The sequence below is a fragment of the Eschrichtius robustus genome, chromosome X (assembly GCF_028021215.1).
Source record: "Eschrichtius robustus isolate mEscRob2 chromosome X, mEscRob2.pri, whole genome shotgun sequence".
Lineage (NCBI taxonomy): Eukaryota > Metazoa > Chordata > Mammalia > Artiodactyla > Eschrichtiidae > Eschrichtius > Eschrichtius robustus.
In genome coordinates this window covers 41,746,878-41,767,610 of record NC_090845.1, presented here as the reverse complement: position 1 = coordinate 41,767,610, position 20,733 = coordinate 41,746,878, and the positions used below count along the sequence as shown (strand labels likewise).

Here is a 20,733-nt window from a genome sequence, read left to right as displayed (position 1 = left end):
TCCTAGACTTAGGTGTGTGCCTTGGATGGCAAAGTTAAATTTCCTAACTCAAATGTTTTCCTTAAAATGTGGGTTCATTTTAATTTCTCAAGGAGGAAGGCTGTTTGCCAAATGGGCAGCTGAAGCTCTTCTCTGTTTCTGCCCTTGTGGAGAATGGTATTTCTAAGTAATCTACATTTGGGCCTTGTTAAAGAATCAGAGCAATTTGAATGAAGAGTTGCTATTACTAGTATGCTAGTTATCTGAAGAGCTTTGGAATTATCCAAGTGTGGGGAGGGAGTTCAGTTCAGATTCAAACCTCATCTCCTCAGTGGTTGTAAAATTCAACCGATTTGGCTCCCATCAATTCTAAGGTCCCCCACAGCCCTCCCTGGCACATTATGACTATTAACTAATTTTTATCTAAATTGATTTCCTCTTAGATGAAATGCTACTGTTGGTTTATCTTTAGAAATAAGAAATTGCAAGTTGAACAGTCACTGAATTTACAAATTTAACAACCCATATGGACTATAGAATTCCTATAATAACAAATACATTTTGGGAATAAACGGAACAAATCACCTAGCTCACTTCTAAAATTCAACATTCCTTGCTTTGTTTTTTTTTAAAAGACAAGTAGGAGGGTGACTTTAGTCACCAATTGCTCAGAAACACAGGCTGCAGAGAACAGGGATTTGGATTAGCAAACCAGAACCTTATGGAACTCTTTCTTCTCTACTGACTACCCTGGCACAACTGGGCTGGAAGGAAACCCCTAATAACATCAAGGGCAGTTCCCCTTAGTCTTCCTCCCATCCCACTGCACCCCACCCTACCAGCCAGAAGCAGAAGTCTTATGAAGAAGTTTTGCGGAGAACATCCTGTCCTGGTTTCTTCTGTTCCAATGGGCTTGCCAAACACACCCTTGACCTGGGACACAGGCAGAGTTCAAGCCAAGTCAATGTTGTCAGGCTGCTGGTCTCCCTTTTCTGGAAGACTCCTGACTGTGCCCTCTCTGCTTAAATATTGTAGAGGCGACTAGTGTTCTCTCGTAAGGTGGCCAAGGTGTGGGAGAGTGGCTGATCTTTGATTCTGGCCATCTCTCGAACCGTATGCAGGGCCAGGCCTGGGTGGGCAAACGGGCAAACGCTTTTGGGAACCCCACGAGGGAGGAAGAAGGGAGCATCGGTTTCCACGACGATTCTCTCCAGTGGGATCTTTTTCAGAGCATCCTGGATCTCCCAGGTAGAAGAGTAAGTCAGGAGTGCAGTGAAGCCCACAGACATGTTGGGGAAGTAGTCCAGAAGGGGCTTGATGACTGCGTAACTGCCAGTGAAGCAATGCCTATGGATCTTGTAGTCAGAGGGCACACATTTTTTCAGGATGCCCATCAGATCTTCCTCAGCTCCTCGGCAGTGGATCACCATGGGCTTCTTTAGAGACACGGCCAGCTGCAGCTGTCTCTCAAATATCTTGTGCTGCTGTGGGACAGGTGTGATGCACTTATGGGAGTAACCCAAGCCAATTTCTCCATATGCTACAGCCTTGGGGTGCTGTAAGGCTTGCACAATATTTCTTTCGTAGCTCACATTGTAGTAACGTGCAAAATGGGGGTGACAGCCAAAGGCCCCCCAGACCAGATCCTCTTTCAACAGCTCCTCCCATAGACCACCCTTCAGTGTGCGAGGATCACAGAAATCAGAGATGCAGCCGTGAAATTCCTTAGGGAAGGAGTAGCTATAAATTTTTCTGAACGGGTCAAACGTCCCTTTGAAAGACAACCTGGAATAGAGCATGTCCAGGTGACAATGGGTATCAATGAAACCCTGCTGTAGGCTTTGTTGCCAGTAGTTCCTTGGCAGGCAACAAGATGCATATCCTCCCCAAGAACGTGATGGTGTCTCCTCTTGGAGATGGTGTCTCCTCTCCTTCATCCTGGCTTCTGAACTTCTGGAGAAATGAAATGAATGAGAATTCAGAGACTGATCTTCTTCTGATGCCTTCAGTTCTCTGAGCCAGGTTGGGGAGTACACTGGAAAACTGAAGGGATAACCACTCAAGAAACTCTGGCTGCTCTTCCCAACCTGGGATGTCTTGCTGCTGCTGCTGCTGCCGCCCATGGAGAGAGAGCAAGGAGGCTTGGGACTACTGGGCCAGTAGCTGGCAGAGTTATGCCAAGGACCACTATACAAATTAGGCCAGTAGGTGACAGGCTCAGCTGTGAAGGATGGAGGCTTTGAAATTATCAAGGGACTGAGTGAGACTGGCTCCTCCTGAGGGAAACTGAAGGCAGAACTCTCATTCACCTCAGACCAGCCACCTCCCGAAGAAGGGCGCTCAATTACCATACTCTTATCTTGATGCTTTTGGATTTGTGAATCATAGTCAGGTCTGCCTAGAAATTTGGGGGCTGGAGAGCCTTCTTCAAAAGTGAGTGCCCTTGGGTAACCAAGCGGCTTCTCACGATGTACCATCATTCTCCTGTCACAGAAGTCGCTGATCTGTATCTTCTCCTCTCTGACCTCTGAGGCAGACACTATTCCTTGAGGAGCAGAGAAGGGGACATCCCTGGCTGATATTCCTCCAGAGTTGGGCTGCTGTCTTGTGCTCCATTTTGTACTAGTGGCAGCCTCTCTTTCTGGCATCGATGTTCCCAGGATGCCCTGGATCTCCTTCACGTATATCACTGAAGAGCCTTGGTCTTGCTGTCTACCCCAGCTTCTCTGGCCCTCGTTTGCTTCCTCAGTCTCGTTATTCTGACCCTCAGCTAGGGCTGCAAATTCAGGGTTTATGGAGCTATAGAAACTATGTTTGGAATTACCCTTAAGGTTGTAGGCATCCTCTGGAGAAGCCATTTCTTCTAGAACGGGACTGGCAAAGCACAAAGGGGATGGCGCTGAGGCGATTCCACGGACGAGAGGAAACCGGAGTGCTCCGAATCAGGTAGTCTTTGGAGGCTGCTCCACCCGCACGCGAACCTGAGGAATGGGAAGAGTATAAAGAGAAGTAAAATGAGAAGGTGGAATTTCCCTGACAGGATGAACCCCAGGAAACCTCGGCTTGACGGCCACAAGGACCTCCTTCTGTGCTTTCAGGCACCCGGGCGGCTAGGCTCCCCAGAACGTAATGCAGAGCCCTAAGCTGGCTGGCTGGAGGAGGCCACGTCACTGGGCCCCCAGAGGCATCCGCGTTTGCTGGGGGATCCTACCTAAGTGCCGCTCCTGTGGTCCTTTACCTTGCGCCGCTCCCGCGGCTTAGGGAACTTTCTCCTTTCTTTCACTCGCCCATCACAGTTCTCCGTGTTCCAGAGATGTCAAAGTCCTTCCACTGAGTTTGTGATCTCAAAACTATTTGCAAAAGTCACAAAGATCCAACATCGACTGAAGGCTTGGTTCGACGTCCAAGCCCGCAGCGAGCTCCCGAGAAAAACGGCGACTTTTTTTTTTTTTTTTTTTTTGCACAGTTACTTCCGGGGCGTCAAGGCACTTCCGGGATATCAAAGCACTTCTGGGACTAGAAAGCTTTTCTATTCGGTTTGGAATACAAGGCCCTTGTGAGATGTCAGAGCCCTCGAAAACGCTGCAAGGTAATTTAGGGACCCCACACGGGGGCCCCTGAGCTGGGCTGGTGGCCTAGAGATCCAGGCTACCGAGGGAGTGCAGGAGGGCGGGGCTGAACCCAGTGCTGGAGGAGGTTGGGGGGAGGGCACAGCTCCTTCCGGCCACCCGCCCTGGCCACCGGAAGTACTCCCGCAACCCGGGGTGCCCCCCCATTCCGCTTCTACCTCAGGTCTGTTCCCTCCTCTCCACAGCTGCCCCTCCCCCCCCGCCCCCGCCTATGCCTCGTGTGCGTCGCAGCCAGCCGGCCGCTGGAGTCGCCGCCATTGCTTGCTTTTTGTTACTCCCCGCCCCTCGCCTCGTGTGCGTCGCAGCCAGCCCGCCGCTGGTGTTGCCGCCATCGCTTGCTTTTTCTTACTCCCCACCCCCACTCCCCCCCGCCCTTCCCCCCCGCCCCCGCCTCGTGTGCGTCTCAGCCAGCCCGCCACTGGAGTTGCCGCCATTGCTTGCTTTTTGTTACTTTCCCCGCACCCCCTGCCAGTGTTTTTGAAAAGCATAATTATGGTTTATAAAGCATAGTTTAAATATACATGGTTTCGAAAACATAATTGTAGTATGTTACCATTTTCAGTCCTGTGGTTTTTTTTCACTCGACATTTGTGCGTATCCTAAGCATTTCTCTTATTGCTGCATCGTTTTAAAAAACATCATACTACTGCCTTCATAATATTCCATAGAATACATACATGTGCCATAATTCACCAGATCCTTCCTTTCTTGTTAGATCTTTAATTTACCCCACTCTAATTTTTTTGTATAATAAAAAAAATGCTGCAAAGAACATCTTTGCACATATGTTTCTCCATATTTTGGTTTGTTTCTTTGGGCTGCGTGCCCGGAAATGGAGTTCCTGAGAAGAAGTATAGGAATTTTAAAATGGCTCTTCAGAGCATCACACTACCTCAGAAGAACTGTAATAATTTACAATCCCATGGGTAATGGATAACCCTACCAGGCTCATTTAATAGGAGAAACAAACAAAACCGGTGCCTCACTGTTATTTTAATTTGTACTTACCTGATACTTTTTTAGAGTGAATATTTTCCTTTTTTTAATTGAACCTCTCCTGCATTTTAATTTCTGTTTTCATTTCTTTTTTAAGATCCTTTAAGAATTAATTAAAATTTTTTTTATAAAATAAGCTTTTGTCATATGTTCTAAATTTCTAACTGGTATGTTGGTTTTTTTTTTTTTTTTAAAGAAAGTACTTGAACTGTGTTTTTTTATTTTTTTAATTAATTTTTATTTATTTATTTATGGCTGTGTTGGGTCTTCGCTTTCTCTAGTTGCGGCGAGTGGGGGCCACTCTTCATCACGGTGCGCGGGCCCCTCACTGTCGCGGCCTCTCTTGCTGCGGAGCACGGGCTCCAGACGCGCAGGCTCAGTAGTCGTGGCTCACGGGCCTAGTCGCTCCGCGGCATGTGGGATCTTCCCAGACCAGGGCTCGAACCCGTGTCCCCTGCATTGGCAGGCGGATTCTCAACCACTGCGCCACCAGGGAAGCCCTGTTGCCTGTTTTTAGTTTATATTTTAGCCTATTGAAGTTATAGCTTGTTTTTGTAGTTAAATTTTAACTTTTTCTTTCATAATTTTGTCTTTTTCTCTTAAGTCTGGAATGGCCATCCTCCCTTTCAGGGCTTTGCCACATATATAATTTTTTTTGGAGGGTAAAAGGGATTGATTTGTTATATTTAAGCTGATAATCCATCTGATATTTATTTTGGGTTATATTTATTTTAGGTGGAGATATACATTGATGGTTTTCCAAGTTAGTACTTTTTTCACTTACTGATATGATTCCTCTTTCATCATGTGTTAAATTCCTATATGTAATAGAGCCTATTTCCAGACTATCTATTCTTTTCCACGCACTAGTGTGTCTCTTATTACTCTGGTTTTGCACTGTTTTAATAACTGAAGCATAATAGTAAGTAAGGTATAAAATCTAGGAGAGTTAGGTCTTCTACATTACTCTTAATTTTCATAATTTTCTTTAATAGGCTGACTGTTTATCAGATGAAATTAGAATTATTTTTTCAAGTCCTTCCAAAACACCAATGAAATATCCATTTGAAATATGTTATTTTAGTCTGCTTATCCAGAATATACTTTGCCTGTCCTATTATTTGTCAAGTTTTCCTATATCTTCTAGTAAATACTTTTAGAGTTTTATCTGGGTCACAGAGTTTTCATTAAAACTATTTTTAAGTGTTTTGTAATTTTGTATTCTATTGTGAACATACCTTTTTCTTCCACTGTATTTTCAGGTGGTTATTGCTAGTACATAAGAATATTTTTGATTCAGTTGTTGTGGTTATGCTGAAATCTTTTATTTATTCTTAGTTTTTCAGCGTTTCCCTATGCCATTATTTTGTCTATCTATAATGATGCTTTTGTCTCTTTCTTGCTAATATTTTTACTTCTTACATTGTCCAGAACTCCTAAAAAATATTAAATCATGATGTTGGTAGGGGCATTTTTGTTCTGTTCCTGATTGTCGCAGACACATAGTTCAACTACATATAATACTGGATGTTTAGGCTATTGTTTTAAAGCAGATGCTTTTTTATCCTGTTAAGGAATTACTCTTGAATTTTAAAACATATGTGGTAGGAAACAGTTTGAGATCATTATATATTTGCTCTTGCTTCCTAATTTAGAAACATCTTTGCATCTGTGAGGAAAATGCTGCTTTTTGTGTAGTTTGCTTATGACTGTTATGGACTCTTGAATTTAGTTTGCTTGTACTTTAGTTAGGGTCTTTGCTCTATAAATCATAAGTAATGAAATTGTTCTGGAACAGTAGTTCTCAACCTAGGCTTGCACATTGTAATCACTTGGGGAGCTTTAAAATCACTGATACCTGGGCCCGACCTGAGGGACTCTGATTTCATTGTGTGTGGGTGTGTATAGGTGTGGATGTGGCCCAAACATCATGATTTTATAAAGCTGTACAGGTGATTCTAATGTGAAGCCAGGGTGAAAACTATTGCTCCATAGTTTTCTTTTTTTTTTTTTTTTTTAATACCTTGTGTATTAGGCATTGGAATTCACCTTTGTAGCTTTCCATCTTTTTTGGTATCCTGGGGGAGTTATATAAAGTGGTGCTTTTCTTTTCCTTGAAAGCTTGAAAGAATCTATTAGTAAATCATCCTGGTTGGAGCCTTTGTTGGGGCAATACTTTGGTAATTTTTTTGCTTCTTACTTGGTTATTAGTTTATTCATTGTGTTTTGATACTTCACAATTCTTACAGAAAATCACTCATTTAATTGTGGTTTTAAAATTTATGTTCATAAAAGCTTGAATAATTTATTATAATAAGATAACTTACATCTTATAATTTATTACTTCTCTATGTTGTGCACTATCTCATTTCTGATTTTATTTATTTACATTCTTTGATTGTCTTTGCTAGTGCAGGGGGGCAAAATTTGCCACCCCAAATAGTGTCTTTTAGGCACGTGGATTATCCTGAGCTGAAAACAATCAAGGCCCAAAAGACTAAGGAAGAACCTTTGACTTTCTCCCTAACTGCCTAAAAGAATTTAGATACAGGACCTGTTCCATGAAGGGAGACAGGGAGGAACCTAGCAAAGTGTCAGGTTAAAATTCCTCTCTTTCTCCCATTGCTTCTGTATGGCCCAGCAAACGTTTGTTTACCAAACATGTGCTTTTTTTCACCTTCTTGTGAATTGCCTTCCTCCCCTTTGAAGTCGCAAACTCCTACCCCCTTCCCCTTCTCTCAGATGGCATATAAGCTTCAATTGCCTAACTTGTCTTCGGGCTTCATATTCTTACGGAGCCCCTATACGTACATAATGAAATTTGGTTTTTCTCCTGTTAATCTGTCTCATGTCAGTTTAATTCGTTAGACCAGTCAGAAGAACCTAGAAGGGTAGAGGAAAGTTTTTTTCCCTCCCCAACGCTAGAATCTTACCTATTTTATTTATTAATAAAAACTCTTGGATTTATTTATTGCAGTTGTTTTTCTCCTTTCAAATTTATCTATTTGTGCTTTTATCCTTTTTTGCTTTAGACTTGTTTTCCTTATGACAAATTTTTGCACTTTCAAAAATTTTTGTTCAATCCATTGCTCACTGTGACTGCATTTCAGAATTACTTGTGGAGCTTTAAAAAAAATACTAATGCCCCTCTTAACTGCCTCCAAGATTCCTATTTAATTTATTTAGGCTTGGGTATGGTTTTTTTTGTTTTTTAAGTTCCTAATGAGAAGCCGAGAAGGCTGAGAATCACTGAGTTAGTACATTTACCTGCGTTGGCTGTCTTTAACTCTAAATTCTCATATGTTATAATCTAAATCCAGTAATTTACCTAAGATTACAGATTTGCTTGTATCTTATAGGTTTATACCTCTTTAAATTTCATTAAATTCTCTACTTATTTTTTGTATTTTAAAATTTACTCTCCTCACAATAATTATTAGGGGTGACAATATTTGTTTATAGTTACATGATACATTTCTAGTTGTATTGCTTGTGATTGATGGTTATGATTTCTGTAGTTTAAATTTATTTAAAAAATATTTTTTTTTGTAAATTAGCCTATGTAGGGAAGGAAAATAATTTTCCTTTTACCCTTCTAGGTTTTTGGCTGAGATGCCCCCTGTAATGAAAGACAGCTTAACAGGAGAAAAACAAACAAGTTTAATAGCATGTTTACCTCCTGTATACATGGGAGATACCAGGAAAACTGAGTAACTCTCCCAAATATCCCAAGCCACCACCTTAAATACTAGTTCCAGCTAAAGGCAAAAGATGTTCGGGGTAGGGGGAGCCAGTTACGGGAGGTTATCAGGCAAAGCACAGTAAAGGTCGGTACAGTTATGCAGATTTAAGTTCATGCTTTCTCCATTGATGCATTTCTAGAGATATAGTTATCTTCCTTTTTCTGGCACAGAGAGGGAGAAACCCTTACCAATGGAGATTTCCGTTATAAATGTAAAAGTCTCTTACAAAAGGATAACTTTTACTCACATTTCAGAACTTCTTCTTTCTCAGCTGTTTCTTAAAAATGATCAGCTCAAGATAATTCTTATGCCAAAGAAGCATATTTTGGGGTGTTATATTGTGCTGCCCTTCACATATGATAAATTTCTTAAAATATACCATTGTCATGTATAAAGGAGCCATCCTCTATATGCAATACAAAATTCATTATAGTTTATTTCCTTAATTCTGAGATTCCATAGTCATAAGAGAAACCATTGATTTAATAACAGCTTGGGGACTTCCCTGGTGGTCCAATGGTTAAGACTTCACCTTCCAATGCAGGGGGTGCAGGTTCTATCCCTGGTCGGGGAACTAAGATCCCACATGCCTCATGGCCAGAAAACCAAAACATAAAACAGAAGCAGTATTGTAACAAATTCAATAAAGAGTTTAAAAATGGTCCACATCAAAAAAAAATAATAATAACATCTTTTTCCAGAAGAATAAACAACACTGCATTAAATGTACACAAATTTTTATTGTCTGCTAACTAACCTATGATAGCATGCATTTATCCTTACTATTATGTACCTTTTTGTTTAGTACCTCGCAATTTACATCTGAGCCTTTTTCATTAAATAGAACATAAACATTTTAAACTTACACTTACGATGTTGATCTCTTTATAAAACGTTGAGCCTTATTGAACATTACTGGTGCTTCTTTCTTTCCTAACAGCTTCCCTGGGAATTCACCTGTAAGCTTTTGACACTCAGATGTTTGGTTCCTGAGTAATAGTCTTTATGACTCATGCATTGGTCATACCAGCTTCACGATCTTTTAAAATTCTGTGATTTATTCTGAGAGATTAGACTTTTGTTTTTGCCTTATGATTGCATTGCCTAGCACACGATGGACAGTCTTCTAGCATTTTTATGTCAATGCTACATCAGACAGTAACATTTTGAAAACATTTTAAGTGAAAATTAGGATTCCAGATTGATGTTAAAATCCAGCTATTTGGGATATGCAGTGCAAAGCAGAGAACTCAGTTGACATGAAAACAGAACTAACTCCTTCCCCACAAGGCTAAATTTACACCTTACATCAAGTTACATCTATGTTCCTCATTAAAATGCATTCCTGACTGCTTTGAGTTTCTTTTGGCTTTAATTGTAAGAAGAATCTGATTTCAGAAATATTAACATTAAATTTTTTTCCATTATATGAGGAAATATCACATATCTAGTATTTAAAGCTAATTGATTTCAGATTTTATATCCTCTTGGCTAGCATCAAAAATCTGAATGCCTTGGGGATCAGGCAGGTAACCTCATATAATACAGGCCTTGTAGAGGCCTGTGGGGAATGGAAGATCACACAACCTGCCAAATGGCATTTACATTCTGTTTTCAAGAAAATTACAGCCAATTACATCCTCTAGGACCTTATTTATCTGGTCTCTGCTTGACATCATAAATTATGATGAAACCTTGTATCATAATTATGTTTCTATAAATTTTCATTTCTCACAGTTTTTATTTTAGATTGTTCTCTCTGGATTCTCTGGTACATCAAGTTCCATTGCAATTAGGTCTTTCACCTTTGTGAGATCACTTTTAATCTATTTGGTATCTCTTCCCTCAAATGCCATTTTGCTACATTTTACAGTTTCCTCTCCCTCTTCTTTTTCTACCTTTCCATCTCTACTGCTCTGACTTGCTCTCTACCTTTCATGCTGGAGTTCGTCAGCCCTGTATTCTCAGGGGACCAGAACATGAAATATCAGTCTGTCCCTCTTCTAGAAATATTGAAGTCCAGCCTAAAATCATGTCTTTCTTTCTCTTTGTTTCCACTGAGCATCGTTTATTCTCTTTCAGTGCATCATTTGCTTGATAAATATTTAATGATTATACGCTTGACGATATTGTCAGCTGATCTCTGGCAGTTCGGTCATGCACACATTTATACCAGTAGCATTCAATACATAGAGGTAGGTGGGGTATGAATAGTCTCTCTACACTTTCCTACCCAATTACAAAGAAAAAAAGTTTCAGATTGAATATTACTGTAGGAGCAGAAAACTTTTCCCTTCTTCCCTTCTAGATTCTTTCTCTGGACTAATAGTTAAATTAACATAATACAGATTAATGGAAGAAAAGGAAATTTTGTACATATCGGAGCCCCATAAAAATATGAGACTCTTTGGCAGTCGGGTACTTGATGCTTATATCCCATCCTGAGCTAAGTAGACGGGGGTAGAGGTCTGGGGCTTCAAAGATCATTCACAGGAAAATGAGAAGAGCAAGTGTTTGGTAAACAAATGTTTGCCATGCCATGCTGATAAGGCTTTCTGATATAAATAAGTTTTCTCTGGTAGTAGCTCTCTTCCTGGTGCAGGTTTCGTGTCTAAGTCCTTTTAGGCAGTTAAGGGAGAGGTAAAAAGTTCTTCCTGGGTCTGCTGGGCTCTGTCTTCAGCTCAAAATAACCCACATTGTAAAGTGGCACCTTCTAGGGTGGCATATTTTGCTCTTCCTCACTTCCTCTACTGAAAGCTTGATGGAACCCCAGCTCTCTTGTCCTTTTAGGTGTTCCAACAACATCTTTTTCCCCCCTACTTTAAAAAAATTGAGACAGTATTCATATAACATAACGTTTACTATTTTAGTGTTCAATATAATTCGGCATCCCACATCTTTTTTAAAAAATTGAGGTAAAATTTACATAACATAAAATTAACCCTTAGGCATTTTAATGCGTGCAGTTCAGTGGGCATCTAATATATTCACAGTGTTGTACAACCATCACCTCTATTTAGTTCCAAGACATTTTCATCACCCCAGAAGGAAACCCTGTACCCATCCAACAGCATCTTACCGGAAATGTTCACTCAACACAAATGTGACAACATTCTAGTAGTGAGTTTAGCTAACTTTCTAACTGGAATCAGCCCAGATAAATTCCCCAAGAAAGCAGCTGAACATAGGACCGTTTTGGAATGAAGACAAAGGTGCCATTTTGAAGGTATAGATCTCTGGGCTCCCTAGATTCCTAGAACCTGTTCTGGTAAAGACAGTGGCTGGTCAATATTTGTAACTGATCCATTCATTTTGAATACAGTTATTTCACTAGCTAAAACTCATTTCTAATATTCTTTATGGTGATTAGCAAAGCCTCTTCTGTTGGTCAGAAATAAACTACTGAGGCATTTTGTCAGCCACTTCTGAAGCATGGGCTTCTGATAGAAATTTGCCAAACAATCCTGGAGCATATATTCCTAATTAGGGTAACTGACCACCCCTAGAGGTTAGATTGCGCCTAACAGCCTCACTCACATATATATTGTCTATGTTGAATTAACTTGGTGTTACAACAGATGTACACTTAACTTTTGCAACTTTAATTATAAAAATTGAACAAAAATGAGAGCAAAGGAAGTATTAAAATGGAGCTCTGAAGGAGCTTGTGCCCCAGGCCAAGCTTGAAATGGTAGCCTGACTCTACTGTTCCTTCAATTGTCCTCAATTACCACGTCTTTCTTAGTGTGTGTAAGCAGGTCGTTGTGTTGAGAGTGATTCTAATGGTGAAAGGTATGTATTATTCATACAACATGGCACCTAAACCTAAGGAAGCTATTTCAACTGGTCTTCAACTGAAGAGGCAGTCAGTCTTCTGCTTCAACATGGGAGAAAAACGGGCTGTGTTGTACTTACTGAGAGGCACAGTTTTCCAAAGTAGTTAAGGAATTTTCAAGGGTATTTTTGACTCTCTCTGATTTTTACCGTAACTGCTTTAGAATCCACCTCTCCTACCCATGTCTACCCCCCACCCCCACCCCGACACACACAATAAGATGAGGCTGGGTCTAGCATTGAGCTAGGCTCTTTGAGGTTCCTGAAGAAGTGTAGGGTGGGGTCTCCAGTGCATTGGAAGAATTTCAGCTCCGCCTGTTTGAATTGCCTCAAGGCAAGCAATCAGCAGGACCAGAGATGAGAATAATTTTATCCTAGAACCAAGGTAGCTTTGTGGTATTTTTAATGAGAAAAAAATGACAAAACTTCTTATATTCGTCTTGTGGGAAAGAATATTATTTTGTCTGTAGCACATACATATGGAATCCCACTGTGAAATTCCAAAGACAGACGCTAGTTCAGTTTATGGTGGAGCTGAATGATGGATTTATTGCTTGAATATCATTTCCTCATTCTAACCAGACAGTGATGAAAATATAAAATAATCTTTATATACTGTAACCTAGACTGTATATCCATTCTCATAGCTGATGTGTAGAATGTCTTCTTGCAAAAATTTCCTCAAATTTTTTCTTTACGTTAACAAAAAGTATACAGGCAGTAGCTTTATTGATTTTAAGTTCGCTGAATTTTTTTCATTTCTTAGTTTCTAATTATGATTCCAACAGGTATTATCTTTTGATGCCTATTTAGAAGATGAAGTACCTGATAAAATTCAGGAAAACTATAGAATAAGATGCTATAAAATCTACTTCTACCTTGAAGATGACACAATTCAAGTAAATGAACCAGCATTGAAAAATAGCGGACTGCCTCAAGGTATCTATTTAAAGCAGAGTTATGGTTCTTTCACTTCTAACTACTGCCTTTATATACTATCTTTCTCTCGCTTTTTAAAAGACCCCATGCTACTGCGCAGGTATCTAACTTGTTGGCAATGGTGAATGTCAACACGCTGATAGCTTGTAGTTATTGATGCTGACTTATCAGCTTTCTACCCTCCACACCTCAACACTGGCCATTTCACTCACTCTTCTGTGTCATCCCTGTATCTTTCACATGCTGCTCTAGTATGAGCAAACTCTCCTGTGTCTTTGACTTTTTTCTTCAAACTCTTTTTTGTCTTTTTGCTATGACCACATTACTTCCTTCATAACACCCTCAGGGGTAGAGAGAAGACCGGTCTCCACTGCCACTTCCAGATTGGGCTTCTCTCTCCTTTCTTGAATTCACTGCTGTTTGCTTCAACCACTCTCTCTTCATCTTCATACCTATTAACTACAGACTTTCATAGTGCTTCAAGAGAGCGCCATTGCTCCTTCGCCCCACATATGCCAGTCATCTTTACCCATACTCCACTTCAGCCAGACAAGAGTTAGCTCTGCGACGTGGCCAGCGGAGAAGCTAATCCTAGGTTGCATTAGCAGAAGCATGGCAGAGGTCAAGGGAGGTAATTGATTTCTTCTGTGTGTGCTGTAAGTCCTTTACTTTGGACAATGCCAAGTTCTGGATGCCTTCAAGCGACAGCAGCCATGTTGGTGAAAGGACTGAAAATTTATCATGTGTAAGGGAGAATAGTGAAAAGGGCTATTTGTCTGTAAAGGGAAGACTCGGGTGTGCCTGATAAATGTCTTAAGGAATCTAAAGGGCTGTCACGTGGGGGAGGGGTGACCTAATTTTCTGTATCCTCAAGGACAGGACCTAGGGGGTCAGAACTCAGGTCAGTAAGAGGAATAATTTTTTGGCAGAGAGGTTCACATACTTAGGACAAGGTACAAGTGGGTGGAAGGACCACCCTGCCTGAATCCTGGGGTAGGCAATGGTCCTCTCTCTCTTTTTCTGTTGCATCAGGCTTTTCTGACGATAGTATGGTTTGGAGACCAGAGTTAAAGTTCAAGGAAGACCACAGACAGAAGGGACCTTAGGCTAATGGCACACACTTACTCTGTTGGAAAGATGTAGGGACAAGTGGGCCTGGCCACAGCTGTAGCTTGCCAGTCGGCCTGCTGAATAGTCATGGGTTTTATTTGTGTTTCTTGGGCAAAGGACACATGGGGCTAGAATGGGTGTCACCAATGAATGAGTGGCCAAATTAAGGCCTCATGAATATTGAGTGGCCATGAATATTTAGTGCCTCTTGTATATTTAGTGTATCATGAATATTCAGAGCCCAGGTACCTCATGTATATTTAATACATACTGAAAAGTAGTTGTCTCTTGGTCCTTCCATCCCTTTCTTTCTGTGTTTAACATATACATGCTCTACTTACTATCAAATTATCGTTATTTAACACATCTTATGATTTTCTGCCTATGTTGAATAAACTTTTTGCTTACTAACTACTTATCTGGGCCCAGTGCCTCCATATTGATATACCACCATGGGTTCCATGGGGGAGAAACAGAGAAGTTTTAGGACCATAGGCCTCTGAGCGTAATGTTATGACGAGTCAGTATGCGAAGGACTTCCTTCAGTGCTCACGAGATTGAGATTGTTCTTAGAGCATGGCTTCGTTATGTCTGGACGATTAATTTGGAGCCAGTCAGCATTGTCATGAAGTGTTTGTTGAGTGTCTACTCCATGCTAGGCACTGTGCTGGGTTTTGGGAAAATGGACAAAAGGAATAAGACTCATTATATCCCTATCTCATGGAGCTTGTAGGCAAGCAGGTTGGAGAGGAAAGGGAGCAAGGTGACTAGTCCAGGAGTTTTGCAGTTGTTCAGGGTAGAAGTGCTGAGTATCCAAACCAGGACAATGATGGTAGGAAGAGAACATAGGGGAAAGATTGTAGACACATTTGATTGGCAGTTAATAGGCCTTGGCCAGCGATTAAATATAGAGAGTGAGGAAGGGGAATATCTAATGATAAGGTACCTACTTTATCATTATCTCATTTAATCACCCCAGTGACCATCTAAAGTAGGTTATCATCAGCTTTTACAGAAAGGAAACAGGCTTAGAGAAGTAATTTGCTCCATCTGAATCTTAACCGATTGTCTCAGAGCTCATGCTGTGGTTGAGAGGATGGTGATGCGTTAATAGAGCCCAGGAACATGGAGCAAGGAGCGGCATTGGAGTTGGAGCTGGGGTGTGTTTGGGTCATGAGGCTTTTCAAGTTGTGTTAGAACATCTGTATGGTGTTGCCCACAAGGCAGGTGGAACCTTAGGATGTGTTTTCAGGAAAAAAGTCAACACTGGAGTTGTGGATTGGGAATCAGGGGTGCCCAGATCATGAGCAGACTCAGGCTATTGTACCACGTTGGGAGAGAGCCACTGTTGAGGTGGTGGAAAGAGGAAGAAGATTTGATTTAGTGTTGTGCTTGGTTTTACTGGTGGAGGGAGCAGGTGAGGATTGGTATGGGGAGGCAATATGAACTGTCCTCATGATTCTTTGTGTTCCAGCTGATACAATATCTACTCCCTGGCTTTTATTTGGAGAATTTGTGGCTTAATGATAAATCTTTTAGGAAATATGGAAATGCTTTGATATTTAAGAAAAGATTTTCACAAACTTTTAAAGTTGGAAGTGTGATATTTTATTTTGTAAAGGGACAAGAGGTCTTTATACTCTTTTAAAAAAGTTTCTATTGGAGTATAGTTGATTTACAATGTTGTGTTAGTTTCAGGTATACAGCAAAGTGAATCAGTTATACATATACATATATCCACTCTTTCGCAGATTCTTTTCCCATGTAGGTCATTACATTACATGGGAGTATTGAGTAGAGTTCCCTGTGCTGTACAGTAGGTCCTTATTAGTTATCTCTTTTATATATAGTAGTGTGTATATGTCAGTATGTCAATATTGTCAATATGTCAATCCCAATCTCCCAATTTATCCCTTCCCCCCCTTTCCCCACTGCTAACCATAAGATTGTTTTCTGTATCTGTGACTTTATTTCTGTTTTGTAAATAAGTTCATTTGTACCATTTTTTAAGATTCCACATATAAGCAGTATCATATGATATTTGTAGGTCTTTATACTCTTTAGGGTCATTTTAAACATATATAATGCAGTTCTTAAATATTGACAGTAATGTATTAGAAAATGTTTAAAGAATTATTTCAAAACATTAAGAAAATTGACAACTTTTAATTTCTATGAACATCTGTTTTGCCTAAGTGCATTTGTTTAGGTAAGTGACATTACTGCTTTAGCAAAAAAATATTTTTTTATACATTTTCACTTAAATGCTTTACTCTGATATTCCCTAACTAAGCTTTGCTTATTTTTTGATTACCTTCCCCACATGACATCAGATTTACACAAGTGATGGACTGGAGGTCATACGACATCCTGAACCTGCATTAGTGACTTGCATAATGTTTTTATTTTTATTACTTCTAAGGCAAAAGTTCATATTCCCGTAGCTCACTGGCCCCTGTCCAGTGAATCTTAGCTTTATTAAACTCCAAGAGGAAAAATGAAATGCATCCTCTATGAGGATCTTGGAAAGGCTTTTATTAAGACTTTTCGATTCTCTCAGCCTCTTGATTTCAAATCTCACATAGGCAGATTCCAAAGGGAAATTGAAGGTAGTTATAATGATTTACTTGAAAATAATTTTTATGTAAGTAGGAGGGAATGTTATTCATAAAGACTCAGGGGAAAAAAAACCTTAGGAGAAGACAATTTTAAAGTCTCTTTTGAAATTTTCAGAATTTCTGATGGGCTCACTCTGATCAGGACATTTCCCTGAGTGAGACGCAGCTCAAGGGGTATGTACAGAATACATTAGTAATCACGATACGTAATGAGACTGAATTTGTCAGCAGAGTGGAGATACTTGGCGGGCTCTAGCAGTTCCTGTGGAAAGCAAACACAAATAACCACTCTATCATCAAGTTTTGTTTAGAGAGAAACCGGTCTCTCTTGAAATATTAATTAATTACTTAATATGATGATTCTTGTTAAGGAAGGTCTGTTAGGACAGAGGAAACTTTGGAAATTCATTGAAATGCCTTCTTCAGGCTTTCCTAAATTAAACGATTGGGAAAAAAGAAATGAGCTTACTGAGCCAAGGGCTCAGACCTCAGTGGGATGGGGACACTCAGTTGTGTCTTGAGTGGCCTGGGACTGCTTTTCACGTGCCTGCGGGCCCTCAGAAGGGGTTAGGGGGTCACATTTAGGTGCTGGGCACTGATGGTGCTCCTGTTACTTCCACAGGGTTTTGATATTTTCCCAATGAACTGGAAGATCAGATGCACCTGTTTTTTTTGTAGAGCTGACCATTCAGAAATTAGTGCACCTGGATGAATTATAGCCTCCCTTCTTAGTTGCCTCTCCTATCATGTAATTTTTTTTAGGGAGGGGGAGTTTGGAATAAGCCAGAAATAAAAGAGGCATCCCTTAGCGTGGTGCCAAAATAGGCATTCAGTTTTGTGTAGCTTCTCGTCAGAACAACATATTCACGAATCCTCGTTGGCAGAGAGATACATGTGTGTGAAAAGTCAAGTCACTGATGCACGTCGAGGCTTGCTTTCATTTCTTGCCAGGACATCATTCTCTTTTAGGTTAGATGTGTTATATTCATAGAATTTGTTGCTGTTCTGCTGGAATATAGTTAAAACGATGTTATGCCAAGCCAAGAAGGTCAGAGGTTAATCCTAGTAGTTTTACCTCCGATTGTCTAACAGAACAACTGTTTGTCAAATGCTGCCAAGTCCCAACTAAGCTATACTAAAGAAAGGACAACCGTTAGAAACATGCCATGATTTTCTGGTAAGGTCTGTACCACTTGTTCTCAGCGCAGAGCAATCATCAGAATCTCCTGGCCCACCCGCAGAATTTCTGATTCTGTAGGCCTGGGGTCAAGAAATGGCTTCTGGGACTTCCCTGGCAGTCCAGTGGTTAAGACTCCATGCTCCCAATGCAGGGGGCCTGGGTTTGATCCCTGGTCAGGGAACTAAGATCCCACATGCTGTGAGGTGCGGCCAAAAAAAAAAAAAAAAGAAAGAAAGAAAGAAAGAAAAAGAAATGGCTCCTACTTGATTTTCAGTGCATCCTTGGTTAAGAATACTGATCTCCACTAGTGACTTGCTTTGGCCCCTCAACGGGGTAGTATTTCATATATATATATATAAAATCACAAAATAGAAGTCATTTATTTATATTGGGCATATGCTATACCTAATAAGTATGCATCCCATAAAGTGGAATGGTGGGATGGTAGTAGAGTTGCCAGATAAAATACAGGATACCTGGTTAAATTTGTAGTTCTTAGTATAACTATGCCCCAAATATTACACGGGACATACTTATACTAAAAATTATTCATTGTTTATCTGGAATTCAAATTTAACCAGGCATCTCGCTTGTCAGTTCGGTAAATCTGGCAACCCCAGAGGGTGGACTTTGCAGAGAGAACTGTCGCTGAATGGAGCAGAGTGGAGTATAGGAGTGGAGGTAAGTCACTGTGAAGATAGGTGCTTGGTGCATGATGGCTGCTCAGTAAATTTGATGAAGAAAGGAAGAAAAAGGGAGGGAGGGAGGGAGGGAGGGAGGGAGGAAAAAAGGAAAGGAATGTGACAGACAATGTCCATAACACAGTGTAGTCATTGTGAATACTATGAGGTACTTTGAGGGATCAGAGGAGGAAACGCCAGTATCCATTAGAGAATAAGGCATTTGAGTGGTACCTCAAAAGTTTCTCCAGATAAAGTTGGAAGAGGAAGGCACATTAGTCAAAAGGAACAGCATGAGGTAAAGAGGTAGGAAAGTGGTGAGGCGAGGAGTTGGGAGGTACTGGGAGCAGATCATAGAGTGTGTAAGGAAAACTAGGCAAGAGGGTGGTATTGCAAGAGGACAGAATACCCAACAGGCTGTCATTTGGGGCTCATTCAGTGGGTAGGGGGAGATGCATAGGATTATTGTTTCTTACTGGGATCAGAGGTATGGAATTCAAAAATTTTTATTCTTTTGCTGCAAGGCAAGTGTCAAGTTAGCTATATTTAAAAAGTTATTCTCATTAAATCAAACTCCACAAAGATGACATTTCATAAAAATAGAAATGTAATAGTAATTTTAGTGAAGGAATTATAGTGAACATAAGAGGAAAAGATACTCTATCATGGCTGATCACAGTGAATGGTCTTAGTATTTTTAGGATACACATGATGACAAGTGGCAATTCCACTCATATATTCATTCACCTAAGAAATACCTGCCTCTAGACTTGGATGTACCCTAGGTCTGCAGTGTTACTAAAATGAACTAAACATACTTAAGATAGAAGTAAGAGGTTGGAGTCTTAATTCTTGAAGGTGAATTCCTAAAAACTAAATTTAGTGGTATGAGCAAAGATCTAAAGCAATTCCAAGCTGAATGAAATGAAAACGCATTAAACATAAATGGATATATCATCATTTTGATCTAAACCACAGGGGAGTGTTAGAAAGTTAAAGCTTGCAGAGTATAATCAGATAGCAGGGCCTTTAAAAAGAAAGAGAGATGAGAAATATGAAGATAAAGAAGAGCTTAAAAGCAGACACCTGATGCCTGGACATCTGCCCAAATTGTCTTTATGGACCAATTAAGAAGATAAATATCTGAACATTTCAAGGGCAGATATAGTGCTTTTGTTGTTGTTTTTCCATTTTGTAATGTTATTTTTATTTATATATCTTGATGGTCTTGGGTGCTCTTCAATGTGTGCCAAAGACATGGCATCCTGCATATTTCTTTGATATTCCAGAACAAACTTCTGCTGGTGGAGTTTCTGCCATTTATCATGGAAAACTATAAGCATACAAATACCAATAAATAGAAATTTTAATTCCCAAAGGGCACAGTTGAGAGGTCCCACAAATGTATTTTTGAAAGCTCTCATGTGTAACTACATTTCAAATGCCCATGTTACTTTTCTGATTAACATGGGATTGTGACTTTGGATTTCTCGTTATTAAAATTTTCTTGTTTAGTGTTAGACCTGCCTTCTCTTTGCAATCCATGAATGGTCAGGACTCTCTTCTGTTGCCACAAAGAACTTCCCTGGCCTCTTCTGAGAACCATCTAGTGAGAGGAGTGTGGGACCTAAGATAAGGAAGAGTGTGGACGTTGCAGATATGCAGGCTCCTGGAGGGGCGGGGACAGGTGACACAGTGGTGTTGACCCTGGCGGGGGATTGCTGCCGCTGGCAAGTGGGCCCTCGCCAGAAATTTACTCTTAGAGAAGAGAGAGGCTGTTCTTTTGGAAGAGCAACTCCATCATCTCTGTTTCACGGTGACTGGCCGCTCTTCTCCCCATTTCTATCCTGTTTTGCCTAAGACACTCCCTCCCCTCCTTCACTTAAGTAATTTGTGGCTGTCATACAGTGAGATACAGTTCAGTGCAAACTGTGGAAAGTAATGGTATTTACTCAGAGCTTGAAAAACCCAGGTTCGAGATCTTTTTGTGCCATTTGTGAGTGCGTGACCTTGGGCACGTCACTT

General features: G+C 40.4%; 1 protein-coding gene and 1 pseudogene across 1 annotated transcript in view; one reads left to right on the top strand and one right to left on the bottom strand.

Moving 5' to 3' along the window:
• EFHC2 (EF-hand domain containing 2) overlaps positions 1 to 20,733 on the top strand; it is a 153,369-nt gene that overhangs the window by 19,985 nt on the left and 112,651 nt on the right. Inside the window, 1 exon segment of the mRNA XM_068533696.1 lies at positions 12,970 to 13,120. Within this exon segment, the coding sequence (XP_068389797.1) occupies positions 12,970 to 13,120 (151 nt within the window).
• LOC137757417 (putative deoxyribonuclease TATDN2 pseudogene) lies at positions 1,002 to 3,223 on the bottom strand (annotated as a pseudogene).